Below are 23,250 nucleotides of genomic sequence, written 5' to 3' on the forward strand. Positions count from 1 at the left end.
ATTAGGAGGGATACTCCTGACTGGACAGGATGGAAGTCCTAAAACTGTCTGTGAGTTTGCCAATGATTTAAGGGAATATGAGGACAGCGTAAATCAGAAACCCCTGATCTCAGCCATAGAAACTATGGCTAAAGACATTGTCAAAGAGATCAAGACCTCCATGTCTGAACTGAAAAAGGGGAGCGATGCCTCCTTTGCCCCTTCTCCCTCAGAATGGGTCCAGGTTTCAGCAATCAGGAACAGGTGACCTTCCCCTAGGAGATCACCCCAAGCCAGTCGGGGGATGTCAAGGGTGTCTGTGTGGAGGTTCCTCTGTGACCATGGAGAGGACATGGACACCTGGCATGGCCAACCCACCTCTGCCCTCTGGAACAGAGTGCGGGAACTGCAAGGTGGGCACCACGGGGATAACTCATCCAGGAGAAGGGCTGCCCCAGTTTCCCGGAGCGCTCCCTCTCGCTCAAGAGACCCTTCCCCTAGCAACACAGGACCCTGTGACAAGTGTGGACATCGCTGCCAGCATTAGAGGTGCCCTACCTCCAGCCAGGTGGAGGCCAGGGACAACAGAGTATACTGGGATGTATATGTGAAATGGCCTGGCACTTCAGAAGCCCTGAAGTACCGAGCTCTGGTGGACACAGGGGCCCAGTGCACCCTGATACCATCGAGGTACAAAGGGGCTGAGCCCATAAGCATTCAGGGAGTTACAGGGGGCTCACAAGACCTGACTATACTGCAAGCTGAGATAAGCCTGACCGGGAATGAATGGGGAAAGCACGACATAGTGACTGGTCCAGATGCACCTTGCATTCTTGGCATTGACTTTCTGCGGGAGGGATGCTTCAAGGACCCCAGGGGGCACAAGTGGGCGTTTGGGGTGGCAGCTGTGGAGACTGCAGGCAAAGAACAGCTGTCCACCATGCCCGAGCTGTCGGATGACCCCTCCGTAGTGGGCAGCCATAAGGTACAGGATTTGAAGTTACCTCTTGCTTCTCGCATAGTACATCGCAGGCAATACAGGACTAACAGAGACTCTCTGCACCCCATACACCAATTGATTCGACGACTGGAGAGCCAGGAGGTGATCAGCAAGGCTCACTCCCCCTTCAACAGCCCGATATGGCCAGTGCAGAAGGCAAATGGGGAATGGAGACTGACCGTGGACTACCGTGGCCTGAATGAAGTGACTCCTCCGATCAGCACTGCCGTGCCAGACATGCTGGAGCTGCAGTACGAGCTGGAATCGAAGGCGGCCAAGTGGTATGCCACAACTGACATTGCTAATGCCTTTTTCTCCATTCCCATTGCAGAAGAATGCAGGCCACAGTTTGCTTTCACATGGAGGGGAGTACAGTATCAATGGAATCGGTTGCCTCAGGGCTGGGTCCATAGCGCAACCATCTGCCATGAGGTGATACAGACTGCCTTAGAGAAAGGTGGAGCCCCTGAGCACCTGCAGTTCATCGATGACATCATTGTATGGGGTGAGACAGCAGAGGAAGTCTACCAGAAGGGTAAAAAGATAATTAGTATCCTGCTGGAGGCTGGCTTTGCCATCAAGAGAAGTAAGGTAAAAGGGCCTGCAAGGGAGATCCAGTTCCTGGGTGTTCAATGGCAGGATGGCCGTCGCCACATCCCTCAGGAGGTGGTGAACAGGGTAGCCACTATGGTGCAGCCCACGAACAAAAAGGAGACACAGTCCTTTTTGGGGCTTGTGGGCTTCTGGAAAACGCACATTCCCGGGTACAGCCAAATTGTGAAGCCTCTCTTCCATGTAACAAGAAAGAGAAATGATTTTGTGTGGGGACCTGAGCAGCAGGTGGCATTCGACCAGATCAAACGAGAGGTGGTCCATGCTATGGCTCTGGGACCTGTTCAGACTGGACCAGAGATCAAGAATGTGCTGTACACTGCAGCCGGTGAGAATGGTCCTACGTGGAGCTTGTGGCAGAAGGCCCCTGGTGAAGCCAGGGGCAGGCCCCTAGGTTTCTGGAGTAAGGGGTACAAAGGCTCCGAGGCCAACTACACCGCGACAGAGAAGGAAATCCTGGCTGCCTGTGAGGGTGTCCAGGCTGCCTCTGAGGTAATTGGGACTGAGTCGCCTCTATTTCTAGCTCCAAGACTTCCAGTCCTGACCTGGATGTTCAAAGGAAGAGGCTCAACCCCACACCATGCCACAGATGCTACCTGGAGTAAGTGGATGGCCCTGATAACTCAGCGAGCTCGGATGGGGAGCTTCGAACGCCCTGGCATAGTGGAAGTGATCACCAACTGGCCAGAGCGTGCTGACTTGGGAATGCCACCAGAGCAGACAGTGACCCGTGCTGAGGAGGCTCCCCCATACAATGATCTCCCTGATAATGAGAAGGGCTATGCTCTATTTACAGATGGGTCCTGCCGGCTTGTGGGCAGCAAGCGGAGATGGAAGGAAGCTGTCTGGAGCCCGACAAGGCAAGTGGCAGAAGCAAGGGATGGAGAAGGTGAATCCAGTCAGTATGCAGAGGTAAAAGCTGTCCAGCTGGCCCTGGATATAGCAGAACGAGAGAACTGGCCAGTGCTGTACCTCTACACTGACTCCTGGATGGTAGCCAATGCCTTGTGGGGGTGGCTGAAGGAATGGAGGAGGAATGGGTGGCAGAGAAAAGGGAAGCCTCTTTGGGCCGCTGACCTGTGGCAAGACATCGCTGCCCGCCTGGACAGGCTGCCAACCAAGGTACGGCACATCGATGCACACATCCCCAAGAGCAGAGCCACAGAGGAGCACCAGCACAACCACCAAGCAGACCTGGCTGCTAAAATCTCCCGAATAGACTTGGACTGGGAACACAAGGGCGAGCTGTTCTTAGCCTGCTGGGCCCAGGACACTTCTGGCCACCAAGGGAGAGATGCCACATACCGGTGGGCTAGGGACAGATCCGTGGACATCTCTATGGAGGCCATCTCACAGGTCATCCATGAGTGTGACATCTGTGCCGCCATCAAGCAGGCCAAGCGCATAAAGCCTCTGTGGTATGGGGGGAGATGGTCAAAATATAAGTACGGAGAGGCCTGGCAGATCGACTACATCACCCTGCCTCGGTCTCACAGCGGCAAGCAGTACGTACTGACCATGGTGGAGGCAAGTACAGGGTGGCTGGAAACCTACCCAGTACCTCATGCCACTGCTCGCAACACCATCCTGGGCCTAGAGAGACAGGTGCTGTGGAGACACGGCACCCCTGGAAGGATTGAGTCAGACAACGGAACCCACTTCAGGAACCATCTCATAAGGGACTGGGCAAAAGAACATGGGATTGAGTGGATCTACCACATCCCATACCATGCACCAGCTGCAGGGAAGGTCGAGCGCTACAATGGCTTGCTAAAGACCACCCTAAAAGCCATGGGGGGTGGAACCTTTAGGAACTGGGAAAAGCACCTAGCTCAAGCCACTTGGTTAGTGAACAGCAGAGGATCTGTGAACCAAGCTGGTCCTGCCCAGTCTGACCTGCTGCAAACAGTGGATGGAGATGGAGTTCCTGTGATTGCTGAGAAGAACCTGCTGGGGAAGTCAGTGTGGGTTTTCCCTGCTGCTGGTGGGGGCAAACCAACCCGAGGGGTGGTCTCAGCTGAGGGTCCTGGTCACACATACTGGGTTATGTTAGAAACTGGGGACATTCAGTGCATCCCACAGCGGAACGTGACTCTGGCTGAGAGGGGATGAACTCAGAGGGGGCAACACTCATCAATGTATCATAATCATTGTGTAAATAGTTATAAGTTGTTCTAAGTTTCCCCCTCCTAGCTTAATACTGGCCTAGCATCCAGGACTCGACGTACACACAGCACACCAACCCAGAGAGCTCCTGCATCATCTCACCTCACCTGTTCCTGATGTCCTTGCAGCATTGGACTATTCCTGATGTCCCTACAGCAGCGGACTGTTCCTGATGTTTTAATTTCCCTTTCAAGGACAGACTGATTCCTGATTCTTCTCCACATGCCTGCCCAGTTCAAGCACACCTACACTGACCATTGCCGGAGAGAGAGAGAGAGACTGCCCTGGGAGAGAGCAAGCCGGGATAGCAAGGAACTTGCGCCAAGGATTCAAATCCCACGTGTCAAGATTGCATGAAGGGGCTGTGGCAGGAGAGAGGAAGTGGAACAGAGGGGGTGGATTGTGATGGGTTAACGCCTTTCCCTGAAAACAAAGCTGGGTGGAGGGCTTGCGGGTACTTTACCCTCCCCTGCAGGGCGTTTTCCCCTAGGAAGCTGAGTCTGTTCCACTCCCCCCTCCCTGCCCAGCTAGGGTATAAAAAGCAGGACATCAGAGCTGTTGGGTCTCTTTTTGGCTCCTGCCTCTGCTGGATGAGAGCTGCTGCAGCTGCCCTCCTGCTCCTCAGCCACGTGGCCGGACCTGATCCTTCTCCCTGCTGCCTCCACACCTCCTCAGAGAAGGACTGGTTTTGTATTATTCTTTCTTGCCCCCCTCCCATCCATCCTTGTTCCTTGCCCCTTGTGAACCTTTCCTGTTATTGTTATATATATATATATTGTTTAAAGAAAATTCTTCACCTCTCTACTTCCAAGCCGATTCCAGATTATTGTTTAGTGGATTTGCTCCTTACCCTTTTCTTTCCCCCCTCTCTGTTTTGGGGGGAGGAGGGGAAGTGGGGGAGAGATTCTCAGCCTTTCCCCTATCTGGGCTTTTAACTCCCAGCTAAGTAAGGCTCAAACCACCACAGAGCAGATCAACACTGCCACTATGGAGGGTTCCCTCAGTCCCCCTGTGCAGATCCTTGGTACAGACATTAAACAAGGCTGGGCTCAGGAGGGAGCTCTGGGGAGCACCACTTGTGACCAGCTGCTCTGCTGCTAGGTTCATCAGCTCCCCCACCAAGATATCTAAGGAGCCTCAGCTAATGCCACTAGCTCCAGTGAGACTAGGACAGGCCTGAGGTTTCCACTCTGGAGGAGGAGAAGAGCACATCCAAGTGGCAGTGCTCAGCTGTGTCACTTGGCTCTGGAGCCCACCCCTGCCTCTTGCAGCCCATGCTGCATGTTCACAGGCAGGCCACAGCCACCCACCAGCACCTCACACCCCTCAAGGTCCTGCTCAGGCCCACGCTGGGTGAGGCTTGCAGCTGCAGGAAGCTGCCTCTGGACAAGGCTTAGTGGGGACCTGGCGGCACTGGGTCAATGATTGGACTTAAAGGTCCAGCCAAAAGGATTCTGGCATTCAATGAAGCTTGCTGCTCATCCCAGCCCTGTCCACCATGCCCATCACTCCAGCACCTGGGCACCTGACCCAGACCTTCCCAGTGCCCAGTCACCACATGCGCTCAGCCCAAGCTTGCACTGCCAGCTCTGAAGGCAGCTGGAGAGGCAGCAGGCTGCAGCTGCAGCCAAGCCCCTTGTGCTGTGAGCTGACAGCCTTCCTGCTGGGCTGCCCCCAGACCCCACTCATCATTAGCAAACACCACAGCACTCAGCACCAGCAGCTGCCTCTGCCCAGGAAGTAGAAGGTCTCAAGAAGCAAACCAGAATGAGCCCTGGGCCCAGTTTGCTTCCCCCTTGACAGCACAACAAGGGGGATTGTTTTTAAGCTGCCATGTCACACACACAGGAAAACAACAACACAACTCCTCTGTTTCCCCTTCCTGAGCACAGTGCACAGCAGCAGCAGCTGCTTCAGAAAGCTCTGAAATCCTCTCTCTCTGCTGCTCACAGGACAGCAAACCCTCTTGTTTCCAGCAGCCTCCTCCCTTTGTTTTCAGTCAACACCACACTGGTGCTGGTGGTGATGAAGCTCAGCAGCAGCCAGCAGTGAGCACTTGCAGCCCAGAGAGCCACCAGAGCCTGGGCTGCATTCTCAACCTCTGCTCCTCTCTGCTGAGACCATAGCTGCGGCTCTGGGGCCAGTTCTGGAGTGGAGACCCTATTATGAGAAGGCTCTGGAGGGGCTGGGAGGTGTCCAGAGAAGGGCCTCGAGGAGGAGCAGAGGGCTGGAGCTGCTCTGCTCTGGAGACAGCCTGAGAGAGTTGGGGTTGTGCAGGCTGGAGAGGAGAAGGCTCCCAGGAGACCTCATTGTGGCCTTCCAGGAGCTGCAGGGGGCTCCAGGAAAGCTGGGAAGGGACTTTTGAGGGTGTCAGGGAGGGATAGGACTGGGGGGGATGGAGCAAAACTAGAAGTGGGGAGATTGAGATTGGCTGTGAGGAAGAAGTTGTTGCCCATGAGGGTGGTGAGAGCCTGGCACAGGCTGCCCAGGGAGGTGGTGGCAGCCTCCTGCCTGGAGGTGTTTGCAGCCAGGCTGGAGGTGGCTGTGAGCAAGCTGCTGTGGTGTGAGGTGTCCCTGCCCATGGCAGGGGGTTGGGACTGGCTGAGCCTTGGGGTCCCTTCCAGCCCTGACAGTTCTGTGACTCTGTGATGCACTGAGTGAGTTCCAACACCAAAAGCCATTGGTGCTCTCCAAACCATGCAGCACACTTTGCTGTGGTGGCATCAGGAGCTTGCCCTAGCTGGGCAGTATCAGCAGCAGGCAATGCCAGCTGTTCCCAACTGGGAGCAATGAGGCCTTCCCCCACCCTGCAGCTTTCACTTCTTCCCAGGTTGCATTTAAATCCAGGGGGCTCCAAGGCAAACAGTAGCCAGGTTGACTTCCTGCTGCTAAGGAACTTCCTTCTCTTCCCTCCCTCCCCAAGCTGAAGGCCATTTGTCATCTCTTCCCCTTTGCTGGGCCCTGTGACAGAAAACCTGCTCCTGAGTTCCCTGCACTACAGAAAGAGGCTGAAGGACTATCAGGAGGTGTGCCACTTCCTCTCCAAATTTCAAGCAAGTTCCTCCTTGACCTTGGGCAGCCTCCCAGCAGCCTGCCAGCAGTGCTGAGGAAGAACATCCTTCATTGAGCACACCCCCCCAGGACTCTGAGGACTACTGAGACTACATGGCTCACATTACCAAAGCCCAGTGCCTCCAGCAGCTTCTGCAGAGAAACAACACCCAGTCAGAGTCACAGAATGGGTTGGCTTGGAAGGGACCTCCAGAGGGCATCCAGTCCAAGCCCTTGCACTCAGCAGGGACATCCTCCCCTACAGCAGGCTGCTCACAGCCTTCTCCAGCCTCACCTTCAACAGCTCCAGACATGGAGCCTCAACCACCTCCCTGGGCAACCTCCTGCAGGGTCCCAGCAGCCTCCTGCTGCAGAACTTGTTGCTCACATCCAATCTCAATCTGCTCTGCTCTCATTCCAAACCATTGCCCCTGGGCCTGTCCCTGCAGGCCTTTGCCAACAGTCCCTCTGCAGCCTTCTTGTAGCCCCTTCAGGTCCTGGCAGGCTGCTCTTAGGGCTGCCTGCAGCCTTCTCTTCTGCAGGCTGAACACCCCCAGCTCCCTCAGCCTGGCCTCCTGCAGAGCTGCTCCAGCCCCTGACCATCTTGGTGGCCTCTGGAGCCTCTCCATCAGCTCCATGTCCTTGCTGTGCTGAGGGCTCCAGAGCTGGACACAGCCCTGCAGGAGAGGTCTCACAGAGCAGAGCAGAGGGCAGAATCCTCTCTCTCCATCTCTGGCCACACTGCTTTGGATGCAGCCCAGGCTGCTCTTGGCCTTCTGTGCTGCCAGCTCACACTGCTGGCTCCTGTCCAGCTTCTCCCCCCCCAGCCCCCCAAGTCCTTCTCTGCAGGGCTGCTCTCAATCTCATCCTCCCCCAGCCTGGACTGATCTGGAGTGATCCCAGAGATCCTGTAAGGTACAGGACCTTGCACTTTGCCTTCTCAGCCAGCTCTCCAGCCTGGCCAGGTGCCTCTGGATGCCTCCATCCTGCCCTTCAGACTGAGCAACCACAGCACTCAGCTTGGTGTCACCTGCAGCCCTGGCCTGCTGAGGGGGCCTCAGTCTCACTCTCTGTGGCACTGATGAAGCTATTGAACAGCCCTGCTCCCAGTGCACCCCCTGAGGGGCACAAGATGCAGCTGGTTGGCTATGTGCAGGTCAAGAGAGCTCCTCAATATTTTTTGCCATTTTTTCCAAGTAGGTCAAGAAGCTGAAGAGAGGAACCCTGCAAAGAAAGTGAGCAAATCATGGAATACCTGGAAGTAATCTGTGATGAAGGCTCCCAGCTCACTCTTCAGCAGCCGTCTGTAGACAGAAGGAAGGCAGCCATGAAGTTACAGCTGGTGCTGGTCACTGCTTACAGCCACAGTCACACCCTGCTGCCCACCACACCACACCCCCTGGGCCACTTGGCCACTCTCACCACACCTACACTGCCTTCACCTTTAGGGAAGCACTTTGGAAGTGCCCCCAGAGGCTGCTCTCAGTCGATGACTGAAGGGCAACAGTGCAAGGCTCCTGAAGCTGCCATGGAGCAGGAGAGAGGCTCTCTGGTTAGGAAGCACACAGCTGGGAGCAGCAGAAAGCAAAGCACAGCAAAACCAAGCCAACAGGGAAAACCAGCCTGCCATTTACCCCCTGAAGGCACAGAAAGCTGGGGAGAGGACTGCAAGTTCTCAGCTGGCCTTTTCCTTCTTGTTTAACCCAGTCCCCACTGCTTTGCCTGGCAACAGCCTGTCTCCCCAAGGCTGCACTTCCTGTGCTCCTGGGAGGAGAAGGTGAGAGGAGAATGAGAGGAGCAACACATCACAGCCACCTCAGCTCCCTAGCCCTTCCTTCTCTTATCTCTTCTCTTTGCATGAGGCAGTTGTGGCTGCACTGAGAGCTGGAACATCTCAGCATGCAGTCTGCACCTGCAGGAGGGACACCAGGAGGGAGTCCTTTGAGAGAGCTATCACAGACCAGACAAGGCAAAGAGACTCAGAGCCTCAGAGAATGGTTTAGGGTGCAAGGGGCCTCAAAGATCACAGAAGGGTTTGGGTTGGAAGGGACCTCCAGAGGTCATCCAGCCCAACCCCCTGCACTCAGCAGGGACATCCTCCCCTACAGCAGGCTGCTCACAGCCTTCTCCAGCCTCACCTTCAACAGCTCCAGGCATGGAGCCTCAACCACCTCCCTGGGCAACCTCCTGCAGTGTCCCAGCAGCCTCCTGCTGCAGAACTTGTTGCTCACATCCAATCTCAATCTGCTCTGCTCTCATTCCAAACCATTGCCCCTGGGCCTGTCCCTGCAGGCCTCTGAAGCAAAGAAAGAAGCAGAAGCTGTGCCTTGCCCCAGACTGCCACCAGCACCACCACAACATTCAGAAGCAGTCACCTTCTTCCAGACAGCTCTACTAGAAATGTCATCAGAGGTCTCTGAGATCCATGCAGGAAGCCACTCTAACAAATACATTTCACCCTCCCTAGAGGTGTTTGCAAGAAGCAGAGATGTGGTGCTGAGGGCCATGGGTCAGCACCAGCTTGGGTAGAGTTAGAGAGTGGCTGGACAGGATGAGTCCTTGATTCAGAGAATAACAGAATGGGTTGGGTTGGGTTAGGCTGGAAGGGACCTCAAAGATCATCCAGTTCCAGGCCCCTGCCATGGGCAGGGACACCTCCCACCAGACCAGGCAGCTCAAGGTCTCATCCAGCCTGGCCTCTCCTCCAGGGAGGGGGCATGCACAACCACCCTGTGCAGCCTGGGGAGTACTGCCATCCTCTCTCTGTTCATCTCAAAGCAAAGCCCTCTGGTCTTCAGCAGCTGCTGAGCTGGAGAGTGCTGGAGGCCTGGAGCAGGCTGCCCAGAGAGGCTGTGGAGTCTCCTTCTGTGGCTGTGCTCCTGCCTGACCTGCCCCAGCTGACCCTGCTGTGGCAGGGAGATTGGAGCCCTAACATTCTGTGATGCTGCCACCTCACAAAGAGAGTTTAGAGTCAGTAAGCCTAAAGCAGGCAGCTCTGGCAAGGGCTGGGAGCAACAGCATGAGGGACTTGGAGCTAGAGGAGGGGAGCTGGAGACTGGAGAGGAGGAAGGAATTCTTGACAGTGAGGCTGGGGAGACTCTGGCACAGGCTGCCCAGGGAGGCTGTGGCTGTGCCCTGCCTGGAGGTGTCCAAGGCCAGGCTGGATGAGGCCTTGAGCAGCCTGTGCTGCTTGCATTTTGTTGTTAATCAGCATTCTGCTGAACAAGTTCCAACACTGAAAGCCACCCTGGAGAGAAGCCAAGGCAAGGGTCTCCTCCTAATCACAGCCAGACCACCTCCTGCCCCCTGAGGTCCCATGTCCCAGCAGCACACATGGTGAATGACTCTCACATCCCAATGGTGAATGACTCTCTCTGGGAAGAACTTTCTCCTCACCTTGAGTCTAAACCTCCCCTGGCACAGCCTAAGACTGTGTCCTCTTGTTCTGGTGCTGGGTGCCTGGGAGAAGAGACCAACCCCCACCTGGCTACAACCTCCCTGCAGGGAGTTGTAGAGAGCAAGAAGGTCTCCCCTGAGCCTCCTCTTCTCCAGGCTAAGCAACCCCAGCTCCCTCAGCCTCTCCTCACAGGGCTGTGCTCCAGACCCCTCCCCAGCCTTGTTGCCCTTCTCTGGACACCTTCAAGTCTCTCAATGTCCTTCTTAAACTGAGGAGCCCAGAACTGGACACAGGACTCAAGGTATGGCCTAAGCAGTGCTGAGCACAGGGCACAATGACCTCCCTGCTCCTGCTGGCCACACTCTTCCTGCTGAAGGCCAGGATGCCCTTGGCCTTCATGGCCCCCTGGGCACACTGCTGGCTCATGTTCAGCTGCTGTCAACCACTACCCCCAGGTCCCTCTCTGCCTGGCTGCTCTCAGCCACTCTGACCCCAGCCTGTAGCACTGCCTGGGGTTGCTGTGGCCAATGTGCAGCCCCTGGCACTTGGATGTGTTCAATCTCCTGCCCTTGGCCTCTGCCCATCTGTGCAGCCTGGCAAGGTCCCTCTGCAGAGCTCTCCTACCCTCAACTCCTGCCCCCAGCTTGCTGTCAGCTGCACATTTACTGCTGATGGACTCCATCCCCTCCTCCAGATCATCAATCAAGATATTGAACAGGCTGGGGCCCAGCACTGATCCCTGGGGCACACCACTGGTGCCTGGCTGCCAGCTGGCTGTGGCACCATTCACCACCACTCTCTGGGCTCAGCCTCCAGCCAGTTCCTAACCCAGCTCAGAGAGCTGCTGTCCCAGCCAGGGGCTGACAGCTTGGCCAGGAGTTTACTGTGGGGGATGGTGTCCAAGGCCTTGCTGAAGCCCAGGCAGACTCCATCCACAGCCTGCCCCACATCCACCAGGCAGTCACTGGGCATGGAAGGAGCTCAGGTTGGTCAGGCAGGAGCTGCCCTTCCTAACTCCATGCTGGCTGGGCCTGAGCCCTTGGCCATCCTGCCAGTGCTGTGTGACTGCACTCAGGATGACTGCTCCATCACCTTGCCTGGCACTGAGGGCAGGCTGCCAGGGCTGTAAGAGCTGAGTGGAGAGCTACAAACAAGGAAGATGCAGCAGAGGAGCTGGCTGGCTGCAGGCTCTGGTGTGCATGTAGGGGCAGGCTGGAGCTCCACCTGGAGCACACAGAGCCAGTGCTGTGTTGGGAGCTCCTGCAAGGGGCAAGTGTGAGGCTGCAGGTGTGCACACATACACACATGCAGATGCATGTGCCCTGATCCTTGGATGGGCAGGAATGAGCTACTGGCATGTTGAAGTGGCCTATTTAGAGACTGACATTTGGAAGTGAAACCAATGCCCAGGGCACCTGTGGCCACATAAATCATGTCTCTCAAGGTGAGTGGCTCCAAGTGCTGCCTGCCAGTGCCACTCTGAAGAAGATGGCATTTGCCCTCCCACCACCACCAGCACTGCTTACAAGCAGGGACACAGCTCACAAAGAATTCTCTGTCCCATCACCCAGCTCACCACAGGCTCACAGGATGCTTGGGGCTGGAAGGGACCTCTGGAGATCGAGTCCAAGCCCCCCTCCAGAGCAGGAGCAGAGGATCCAGCACAGGGCACACAGGAACACATCCAGACAGGGCTGGAAAGGCTCCAGAGAAGGAGACTCCACAACCCCTCTGGGCAGCCTGCTCCAGGGCTCTGGGAGCCTCACAGGGCAGAAGTTCCTCCTCATGCTGAGCTGGAACCTCCTGTGCTGGAGTTGATATCCATTGCCCCTTGTCCTCTCCCAGGGTGCAGCTGAGCAGAGCCTGTCCCTGTCCCCTCCCTCCTGACCCCCAGCCCTCAGCTATTGATAGACATTGATCAGATCCCTCTCAGCCTTCTCTCCTCCAGACTGAACAGCCCCAGGTCTCTCAGCCTCTCCTCCCCAGGCAGTGCTGCAGTCCCTGCAGCATCCTTGGAGCCTCCCTTGGACTCTCCCCAGCAGATCCCTGTCCCTCCTGAGCTGGGGAGCCCAGAGCTGGATGCAATATTCCAGGTGAAGTCTCCCCAGGGCAGAGCAGAGGGGGAGGAGAACCTCCCTGGCTCTGCTGGCCACACTCCTCTGAATGCAGCTCAGGACCCCCTTGGCCTTCTTGGCCCCCAGGGCACATTGCTGTCCCCTGCAGAACTTGCTGCCCCCCAGCACTCCCAGGTCCTTCTCCAGGGGGCTGCTCTCCAGCTGATCCCCTCCCAGCCTGTCCTGCTGCAGTTTATTCTTCCTCTCCAGATGAAGATCTCTGCTACTCTAGATCCACCAACAGGAAGAGAGCATGGGCCAGCCCCTGGGGTCAAGCCCAGGCAACACAGCTAATTCTGCCTGGCATGTTGGCAGTCACTGTGCTGGGCTGGTCCCCAGGCCTGCAGCAGGTGGTGGGTAAGGGACTTCCCAAGTCTCACAGCATTGGCTTTCCTTCTTGTGTACAGAAAACTCAGCCCATGGAAAAATACCACTGCTCCAGCAGCAGCAGAGAGCACTTTTGATTGGAAGGAGCCTTTAAAGGCCATCCAGTCCACCCCCCTGCAGTGAAGAGGGGTATGTGCAGCCAGAGCAGGTTATTCAGGGTCCCATCCAACCTGGAGTGTCTCCAGAGATGGGCCTTCTGCCTCCCTCACTGCAAACAACATTCTCCCTTCTCTCCTGCCCCACTCTCCCTCTTGTAGTTTCAACCCCCCACCCCCTTGTTGTGTCCAACAGGTCCTGCCCAAAACTCTGCTCCTATGTTTCTTATTGCCCCCCCAACTCAGAACTGAAAATCCACAATAGGCTCCCCCCAGAGCCTCCCCCTGAGCACACAAATACCCTCACAGCACAGACACTGCCCTCAGCTGCTCTCCAAAGCAATTCTGCTGAACTTTCACCTTTCAGAGCAGGCCAAACAGGGCAGGCTCCTGCCCTGCAAGCTGCTTGGATGTGGAAAGTAGGGGAAGGGGTGGCTCTGCTTTGGACATGCTTAGCTCTGACTGCTATTGCAGTCTTGGCACACAAGACAAATGCAGCAGGGCTGGGGGGAGTGTGTTAAAGGAGAAGCAGAGACCCATGTGACTGTGTTCATGAGGAATGAGGATGGATGGGCTGTCCAGCAACAGGGCAAGGGACACACACTGGAACACAGAGGGGCCAGGAAAACAGCAGGAGAAAGTTCTTCACTGTGAGGGTGACAGAGCCCTGGAGGGGGCTGCCCAGAGAGGTTGTGGAGTCTCCTCCTCCAGAGACATTCAAACACCACCTGGATGTGTTCCTGTGGGACCTGCCCTGGGTGAGCCTGCTCTGGCAGCAGGGGCTGGACTGGAGGGGTCCCTTCCAGCCCCAGCAGTCTGTGATTCTGTGATGCACTGGGAAAGAAAGGGAGGAGACCTACAACAGCTCCCTCAGCAGCACTGAGAAACAAGGTGGGAACAAACTGTTCTCTCTCTACTCTGCAGCCCCATCTGCTGCTAACCAAACTTTCCACACAATCAGGAATGGAATGGAATGGAATGGAATGGAATGGAATGGAATGGAATGGAATGGAATGGAATGGAATGGAATGGAATGGAATGGAATGGAATGGAATAGGATAGAATAGAACAGAATTAACCAGGTTGGAAAAGATCTTTGAGCTCATCCAGTCCAACCTCTCACCCAGCACCATCTGATCAACTCAACCATGGCACCAAGGGCCTCAGCCAGGCTCTTCCTAAACACCTCCAGGGATGGGGACTCCACCACCTCCCTGGGCAGCACATCCCAGTGGCCAATCTCTCTGTCTGGGAAAAACTTTCTCCTCACCTCCAGCCTAAACCTCCCCTGGCACAGCTTGAGACTGTGTCCTCTTGTTCTGGTGCTGCTTGCCTGGGAGAAGAGACCAACCCCCACCTGGCTACAACCTCCCTGCAGGGAGCTGGAGAGAGCAAGAAGGTCTCCCCTGAGCCTCCTCTTCTGCAGGCTAAGCAACCCCAGCTCCCTCAGCCTCTCCTCCCAGGGCTGTGCTCCAGACCCCTCCCCAGCCTTGTTGCCCTTCTCTGGACACCTTCAAGTCTCTCAATGTCCTTCTTAAACTGAGGGGCCCAGAACTGGACACAGGACTCAAGGTGTGGCCTGAGCAGTGCTGAGCACAGGGCACAATGACCTCCCTGCTCCTGCTGGCCACACTCTTCCTGATGCAGGCCAGGATGCCCTTGGCCTTCTTGGCCCCCTGGGCACACTGCAGGCTCATGTTCAGCCTCCTATCACCCAGTACCCTCAGGTCCCTTTCTGCCTGGCTGCTCTCAGCCACTCTGACCCCAGCCTGAAACCACAGCTGAGCATGAGACAACACCAAAAGTACTCCCAGTCACCACTAGCACTGGTGTTAGAAAATGTTTCTGAGGCTTTTTAGGGCTTTTTGTCTTTGGGATTGGTATTTTCAGGCCCTGCCCTGCAGCTGTCAGATGAGGATGAAGCTCTTCAAGGCAGTGCTGCATCTTGCTTTCGCTTTAAGCCCTCCAGAGTTCTGAGAAGCACAAACTTAGCCAGCCTGAAACCTCAAAGCTGTGCTTAACACAACTGTGAGCCCTTGCTCCTCCCACCCAAGTCCCACCAGCACCTAAGTGTGGTTCTGGGCAGGGGAAGAGGAACAGAGGCAAGCAAACCCCCAGCGAGCAGCAGGCCGGCCCCTGCTGCCTGCATCTCAGCAACCCACCTGATGTTCTCGTTGAGGGTGTAAAGTTCGTTGCTCTGCAGGCCTCCCCCTTTGAACACATTGATCACTGCTGTCTGAACACTGCCAAAAACAAAGCCAGAGATCAGACATTGCAGCACCCAGCAAGCACAGCCACCAGGGGGGCGGAGAGGCTGACTGCACTTCAGCCCTTCCACGCCGCAGTTTCTGCCCCTGGGAATCATCCCCTCCCCTCATCCACCCACATCTGCCACGGGAGGCAGAGCAGAAGCAGCCTGAGGCAGTGCCCAGCGAGGGAAAGCTGTTGCAGGGGCTCTGGGTGCATACAGCACACTCACAGCAGGTAGGTCTTCAACACCGGTGCTCAGGGGACCTCTGCTGCGGTGCTGGAGGCAGATTTGGGGCAGCAGCTGCCAAGCACACCGCATTGCACCGCATCTGGTGGTGCTGCCAGGAGCCACCTAAGCTGCAGCCTCTGGCAGGATGCTGGAAGATGTTCTGCAGCCAGCACCACCTCAGTCAGCCTCAACTTCAAGCCTTGCTGATGCTTGTAAGGTGCTGTCAGAGGATCTTCTAAATCACACTCTGCTCACCATCAGAGAGGAAGTCACGAAGTGGCAGCACACAATCTGCCTGAGCAGGTCTGAAGGCTTGCCTTGGTTAATAACAGGAGGCATTCCCTTCTTTCCTCTGAGGCTGCTGGGGCCCTGGAGCAGGCTGCCCAGAGAGGTTGTGGAGCCTCCTTCTCTGGAGACATTCCAGACATTGTGACCCTGGGCAAGCTGCTGTGGGTGCCCCTGCTGGAGCAGATGATGTGCAGAGGTCCCCTCCAGGCCTCACCACGCTGGGATTCTGTGAGTCCCTTTTGTGAGCCAGTTATGGCACCTGCACACCTCATGGGCCACAGAGCCCTGATGCTCTTGCAGAGCCACTTTTGTGTCTCATCACTCAGCTGAGCTGGGTCAGTGAGGAAGGGGAGGCTGCAGAGTGCAGAGCTGGTGCAGGGCAGCAGGGAGGAGGCTGGACACAGCCACGTTTTGGCAGCAGCAGGCCAGCAGATCAGATTAGGACACCTCACTGTCGTCGTCTCTCCTGTGGCCACTGCCACATGACATCACTGCAGGCAGAGTTTGCCTGGCAATAGGAAATGCTGGTAGAAGCCACAAGCTCAGCAGTCATCAGAGGAACCTGCATGTGGTAAAAGCTTTGTGATATGCAAGGAAATGCCAGCCAGGCAGTAAGAAGCAGGCCTTGGGTAGGGCATGAGGAATGTGTTTTCCTAAATCACAGAATCACAGCCTGTTAGGGCCCGGAAGGGACCTGGAAAACTCATCCAGTCCAACCCCCCTGCCACAGCAGGATCATCCCCTAGAGCAGGTCACACAGGAGCACATCCAGCTGGGGTTTAAATATCTCCAGAGAGGGAGACTCCACAACCCCCCTGGGCAGCCTGCTCCAGGCCTCTGTCACCCTCACAGGGAAAAAATTCTCCCTCCTGTTTCCATGGCACTTCCTCTGCCTCAGCTTCCACCACTGCCCCTTGTGCTGGCATTGGGCATCCCCCAGCAGAGCCTGGCTCCAGCCTCCGGGCACTGCCTCTGCACAGCTTTAGCAACAGCAAGGAGCTCACTCTCAGGCTCTCCCTCTCTGAGCCGGAGAGCCCCAGCTGCCTCAGGCTCTCCCTCGAGCCCCAGCTGCCTCAGGCTCTCCCTCGAGCCCCAGCTGCCTCAGGCTCTCCCTCGAGCCCCAGCTGCCTCAGGCTCTCCCTCGAGCCCCAGCTGCCTCAGGCTCTCCCTCGAGCCCCAGCTGCCTCAGGCTCTCCCTCGAGCCCCAGCTGCCTCAGGCTCTCCCTCGAGCCCCAGCTGCCTCAGGCTCTCCCTCGAGCCCCAGCTGCCTCAGGCTCTCCCTCTCCCAGCTGCCTCAGGCTCTCCCTCGAGCCCCAGCTGCCTCAGGCTCTCCCTCTCCCAGCTGCCTCAGGCTCTCCCTCGAGCCCCAGCTGCCTCAGGCTCTCCCTTGAGCCCCAGCTGCCTCAGGCTCTCCCTCGAGCCCCAGCTGCAGAGCCCCAGCTGCCTCAGGCTCTCCCTCGAGCCCCAGCTGCCTCAGGCTCTCCCTCGAGCCCCAGCTGCCTCAGGCTCTCCCTCTCCCAGCTGCCTCAGGCTCTCCCTCGAGCCCCAGCTGCCTCAGGCTCTCCCTCTCCCCGCTGCCTCAGGCTCTCCCTCGAGCCCCAGCTGCCTCAGGCTCTCCCTTGAGCCCCAGCTGCCTCAGGCTCTCCCTCGAGCCCCAGCTGCCTCAGGCTCTCCCTCGAGCCCCAGCTGCAGAGCCCCAGCTGCCTCAGGCTCTCCCTCTCCCAGCTGCCTCAGGCTCTCCCTCTCCCAGCTGCCTCAGGCTCTCCCTCGAGCCCCAGCTGCCTCAGGCTCTCCCTCGAGCCCCAGCTGCAGAGCCCCAGCTGCCTCAGGCTCTCCCTCTCCCAGCTGCCTCAGGCTCTCCCTCGAGCCCCAGCTGCCTCAGGCTCTCCCTCTCCCAGCTGCAGAGCCCCAGCTGCCTCAGGCTCTCCCTCTCCCAGCTGCAGAGCCCCAGCTGCCTCAGGCTCTCCCTCTCCCAGCTGCCTCAGGCTCTCCCTCGAGCCCCAGCTGCCTCAGGCTCTCCCTCTCCCAGCTGCAGAGCCCCAGCTGCCTCAGGCTCTCCCTCTCCCAGCTGCAGAGCCCCAGCTGCCTCAGGCTCTCCCTCTCCCAGCTGCCTCAGGCTCTCCCTCGAGCCCCAGCTGCCTCAGGCTCTCCCTCGAGCCCCAGCTGCAGAGCCCCAGCTGCCTCAGGCTCTCCCTCTCCCAGCTGCCTCAGGCTCTCCCTCGAGCCCCAGCTGCCTCAGGCTCTCCCTCTCCCAGCTGCCTCAGGCTCTCCCTCGAGCCCCAGCTGCCTCAGGCTCTCCCTCGAGCCCCAGCTGCCTCAGGCTCTCCCTCGAGCCCCAGCTGCAGAGCCCCAGCTGCCTCAGGCTCTCCCTCGAGCCCCAGCTGCCTCAGGCTCTCCCTCTCCCAGCTGCCTCAGGCTCTCCCTCGAGCCCCAGCTGCCTCAGGCTCTCCCTCGAGCCCCAGCTGCCTCAGGCTCTCCCTCGAGCCCCAGCTGCAGAGCCCCAGCTGCCTCAGGCTCTCCCTCTCCCAGCTGCCTCACGCTCTCCCTCTCCCAGCTGCCTGAGGCTGTCCTGCTGAGGAAGGCTGGCGCTGCTCACCTGTTCCAGGCGGAGCTGGAGCTGAGCTGCAGAGCCTGGCGTGCCGCCTGGAAGCGCGGCAGGTCACTGAGCACCGGGGAGCTCATGAAGCGCGGCCGGGGCCTGCGGAAGGAGCCCATCTTGTGCGACTGCAGAGCGAAGGACGGAGCCAGGGTGAACCCTCCGGTCATAGGGGCAGGCGGGGGGCCCAGGGCCCTCACAAAGCCTCTTCTCCTGAAGGCCCAGGGGACGGTCTCAGTGGTGCCGACAAGCCCTCAGAGCCCAGGGCCGGGCCTGCTGCCAAAGCAGAGGCAGCCTGGGGGCGGCGAGCAGCAGCGGGCTGGGACCGGGACACCATGGCACCGCGGCGACGGGAGCGAAGCAGGCCTGCAAAGAACAGGAAAGGAGAAGAGGAAGACTGAGAAGGGATGGGGGAAACAGCAACCCCAGGCAGAGCTACAGGCTGGGGGCAGAGTGGCTGAGAGCAGCCAGGCAGAGAGGCACCTGGGGGTGCTGGTCGATGGTAGGCTGAACATGAGCCTGCAGTGTGCCCAGGCAGCCAGCAGGGCCAATGGCATCCTGGCCTGCATCAGGAACAGTGTGGCCAGCAGGAGCAGGGAGGTCATTCTGCCCCTGGACACTGCACTGGTTAGGCCACACCTCGAGTACTGTGTCCAGTTCTGGGCCCCTCAGCTTAGGAAGGAGGTTGAGCTGCTGGAAGATGTCCAGAGAAGGGCAAGAAAGTTGGTGAGGGGCTTGGAACACAGCCCTGTGAGGAGAGGCTGAGGGAGCTGGGGTTGCTTAGCCTGGAGAAGAGGAGGCTCAGGGGTGACCTTCTTGCTCTCTCCAACTCCCTGAAGGGAGGCTGTAGCCAGGTGGGGGTTGGGCTCTTCTCCCAGGCAAGCAGTACCAGAACAAGAGGACACAGTCTCAGGCTGCACCAGGGGAGGTTTAGGCTGGAGGTTAGGAGGAAGTTCTACCCAGAGAGAGTGATTGCCCATTGGAATGGGCTGCCTGGGGAGGTGGTGGAGTCACCATCACTGGAGGTGCTCAGGAGGAGACTTGCTGGGGTGCTTGGTGCCATGGGTTAGTTGTTTAGGTGGTGTTGGATTGGTTGAGGGGTTGGACTCCATGATCTTGAAGGTCTCTTCCAGCCTGGTCTATTCTATGTATTCTATTCTATGTAAAAATACCCTACCCCATTAAGGGCAAGTTTGGCAAATCTCAGCATAAATGCTTTGGGTTGGAAGGGATCCTGCAGTGAGCAAGGACCTCCTCAAGCAGATCGCATCGCTCAGAGCCCCAGCCAGCCTGACCTGGCATACTGCCAGGGAGGGGGCAGCTCCCACACTCTCTGGGCAAGCTTTCTTCCAGACTTCTTTGACAGCAGCCTCCTTTCCCATCCTGCCCATTCAATAAATAATGAGCCAACACCACCAGCAAGAATCACAGAATGATAGAATGACAGAATCAAAAAGGCTGGAAAAGATCTCAGAGATCATCGAATCCAATCTATAACTTAATACCCAGCACCCCCTGACAACTAAACCATGGCACCAAGTGCCACATCCAGTCCCCTCCTGACCACCTCCAGGGATGGGGACTCCACCACCTCCCTGGGCAGCACATCCCAAGGGCCAATCTCTCTGGGAAGAACTTTCTCCTCACCTCCAGCCTAAACCTCCCCTGGCACAGCTAGGGACTGTGTCCTCTTGTTCTGGTGCTGGCTGCCTGGGAGAAGAGACCAACCCCCACCTGGCTACAACCTCCCTGCAGGGAGTTGCAGAGAGCAATGAGGTCTCCCCTGAGTCTCCTCTTCTCCAGGCTAAGCAACCCCAGCTCCCTCAGCCTCTCCTCACAGGGCTGTGCTCCAGACCCCTCCCCAGCTTTGTTGCCCTTCTCTGGACACCTCTGAGTGTCTCAATGTCCTTCTTAAATTGTGGAGCCCAGAACTGGACACAGGCCTCAAGGTGTGGCCTAACCAGTGCTGAGCACAGGGCACAATGACCTCCCTGCTCCTGCTGGCCACACTGTTCCTGATGCAGGCCAGGATGCCATTGGCCTTCTTGGCCCCCTGGGCACACTGCTGGCTCATGTTCAGCCTACTATCAACCAGCACCCCCAGGTACCTCTCTGCCTGGCTGCTCTCAGCCACTCTGCCCCCAGCCTGTAGCTCTGCCTGGGGTTGCTGTGGCCAATGTGCAGCCCCTGGCACTTGGATGTGTTCAGTCTCCTGCCCTTGGCCTCTGCCCATCTGCCCAGCCTGGCAAGGTCCCTCTGCAGAGCTCTCCTACCCTCTCACAGCTCAACTCCTGCCCCCAGCTTGCTGTCATCTGCACATTTACTGCTGATGGACTCAATCCCCTCCTCCAGATCATCAATGAGGATATTGAACAGGCTGGGGCCCAGCACTGACCCCTGGGGCACACCACTGGTGCCTGGCTGCCAGCTGGATGTACCAGCATGGTCTCTCTTTCCTTTGCCACGAGCAGAGATGTAAGAAGGGAGGTGCTTGAGCTTCTGTCAGAGGCACTTCACAACTACCTTTAAATGTGGCAAGCCACTCAGCCTGTATAAAAGAGTAGAAACTGGGGGTGAAGAAAATGACTTCAGGAGAAAACAGCCAAGGCTGAGCACTGGAAGAAAAGATGAACAAACACAAGGGGGGGGGAGGGGGGGGTGGGGTTTGTGTTGTGCAAGAGAACAAACCCCACTCTCTCCCAGTCCATAACAAAAAGGATACACCAGGGAGAGCTTCTGCAGATGAGCTCTGACAAGCAGGTATTTGGAGGGCAAACAGGACTTCTGCCTTGGTTTTGTTTTCTACAGAATGAGAAGCAATTGTGTGGCCAAAACCCAAAAGCTTTTCTTTTCCACTCTGGCCATCAGCTCTGCATGGACAGGGAGCCCCAAGGAAACCACAGAAACAGAAGAGGTTAACATGGACAGAAAAACACCAGAGGAAAAAAAGAAAGAAACAACTCTGGCAAAGCCTCTGTGCTTGGAAATCATCCCTCAGGAGAGGAGCACAAGGAGCAGACCTAGCTGGCAGTCTGGAGAATGGAGATGGAGGAGAGAGGAGAGAGGAGGGAAAATCCCAACCAAGCAAAAGAGGGGAACTGAACTGCACACAAAAGATGTAGAGCAAAACCTGCTCCTTTCCATAATACAGGACCACAGAATGGTTTGGGTTGGAAGGGGTCTCCAAAGGGCATCCAGCCCAACCCCCTGCACTCAGCAGGGACATCCTCCCCTACAGCAGGCTGCTCACAGCCTTCTCCAGCCTCACCTTCAACACCTCCAGGCATGGGGCTTCAGCCACCTCCCTGGGCAACCTCCTGCAGTGTCCCAGCAGCCTCCTGCTGCAGAACTTGTTGCTCACATCCAATCTCAATCTGCTCTGCTCTCATTCCAAACCATTGCCCCTGGGCCTGTCCCTGCAGGCCTTTGCCAACAGTCCCTCTGCAGCCTGCTTGTAGCCCCCTTCAGGTCCTGGCAGGCTGCTCTTAGGGCTGCCTGTAGCCTTCTCTTCTGCAGGCTGAACACCCCCAGCTCCCTCAGCCTGGCCTCCAGGCAGAGCTGCTCCAGCCCCTGACCATCTTGGTGGCCTCCTCCAGACCTGCTCCATCAGCTCCATGTCCTTGTCCACATCTCCTGAGCTTGGGCTATGGACTTACAAGACTAATTCCACAGCAGCAGCAGCGCCATGGCACTACCTAAGGCCCCAGGACAAAGCTCCTGAGCACCTCTCACCAGTGGAAAGGGCTTGTTTCTGCTCATGAAACACAGCTTTTCTCCTTAATCTCTGTTAAAGGCACCCAGCCAGATTATCAACAGGCTCTTGTCTGTAAAGAGCAGATAAGACACCCCTTGTCCTTCCTCCCCCTACCCCAGCCTGCAATCCTCTGGTACTGTCAAGTCAATCTCATCAGGAATTCAGGAGAAGATCTTCAGCTTTAGGTTCAGATTCAGAGTCTTCTTTTCACCTCTTGGGGATTCAGAGATATAAATCTGTCTTATCTAAGCAGGGCACTGCTGAGTGGCAGTTTCAGCCAGCTGCTGCTCTGAAGGCAGGCCACCCACCAAATGGTGTCCAAACATAACAGACCCTCATCTTATCAGACCTGGCAAGCTTGCAAGCACAGAATGGTTTGGATTGGGAGGGACCTCCAGAGCCCATCCAGCCCAACCCCCTGCACTCAGCAGGGACATCCTCCACCAGAGCAGGCTGCTCACAGCCTTCTCCAGCCTCACCCTCAACAGCTCCAGGTGTGGGGCCTCAACTCCCTTCCTGGGCCACCTGTTCCAAACACCAAAGTCTGTAAGACTCTGCCCATGCCCACAGCCTATGTTCTGAGCTTCATAAAGCTCCCAGGCACAGAGCAAGAGTAACCCTAGAAACCCTTCTGGGCACAGTGAGTTTGCAGATCCTGCGCACGGGGAAGGCACAAACAAAGCACCAAACCCAACCTCAACACTTCCATCAGACCACACTGGCCTTTCCCAACAACTGCTTTGCACTCCAAGCTCTCTCCAAGGCAAGGCAGCCTGGCCAACAAGGCTCTGCTCTGGTAGGGAAGCTGCACTGGCAGTGTGCTGGCAGTGCCCCTGGCCCGCGTTCCACGGAGTGCGAGGCTTGGGCTTTTATCAGTGAATGCTCTGGACTGGAAGGGCCCTCCAAAGGTCATCCAGTCCAACCTCCCTGCAGTCAGCAGCTCCTGAGGGAAACTGCCCTGGTGGCAAGAAAAGCATGGATGTGGTTAGGGGCTGGGAAGGAGCCCTGATGGTCTGCAGGCTGTTGCAGCGCCGTGGGAAGGAAGAGTGCCGAGGTGAATTCCGAGTGCAGCAAGGCACAGTCCCCACTGGCTGTGACAATCCAGCCAGAGTTACACAGAAAGCTTTGGAAACAGACACTATCCACCCAGAGGCCTCCAGACCACACTCCCTCACATCTAAAGTCTCCTCCTCCTACTATTAAGTCTCCATCCAAAGCAGCATGGCCAGAGATGGAGAGAGGAGATTGTGCCCCTCTGCTCTGCTCTGCTCTGCTCTGCTCTGCTCTGTGAGACCTCTCCTGCAGGGCTGTGTCCAGCTCTGAGCCCTCAGC

The 23,250-nt window shown here is 57.2% G+C and overlaps 1 protein-coding gene across 1 annotated transcript in view; it reads right to left on the reverse strand.

Annotated features, from left to right (window-relative positions):
- The window catches only part of PRR5L (proline rich 5 like), a 52,980-nt gene extending 34,646 nt beyond the window's left edge, over positions 1–18,334 (reverse strand). The window contains exons 1-3 of the mRNA XM_054162141.1: positions 18,165–18,334; positions 14,964–15,044; positions 8,064–8,112 (exon numbers count right to left, since the gene is read on the reverse strand). Coding sequence (XP_054018116.1) covers positions 8,064–8,112; positions 14,964–15,044; positions 18,165–18,334 — 300 coding nt within the window. The remainder of the gene's footprint in view (positions 1–8,063; positions 8,113–14,963; positions 15,045–18,164) is intronic.
- Positions 18,335–23,250: the final 4,916 nt, after the last annotated feature.

The sequence above is a fragment of the Dryobates pubescens genome, chromosome 5 (assembly GCF_014839835.1).
Source record: "Dryobates pubescens isolate bDryPub1 chromosome 5, bDryPub1.pri, whole genome shotgun sequence".
Taxonomy (NCBI): Eukaryota; Metazoa; Chordata; class Aves; order Piciformes; family Picidae; genus Dryobates; species Dryobates pubescens.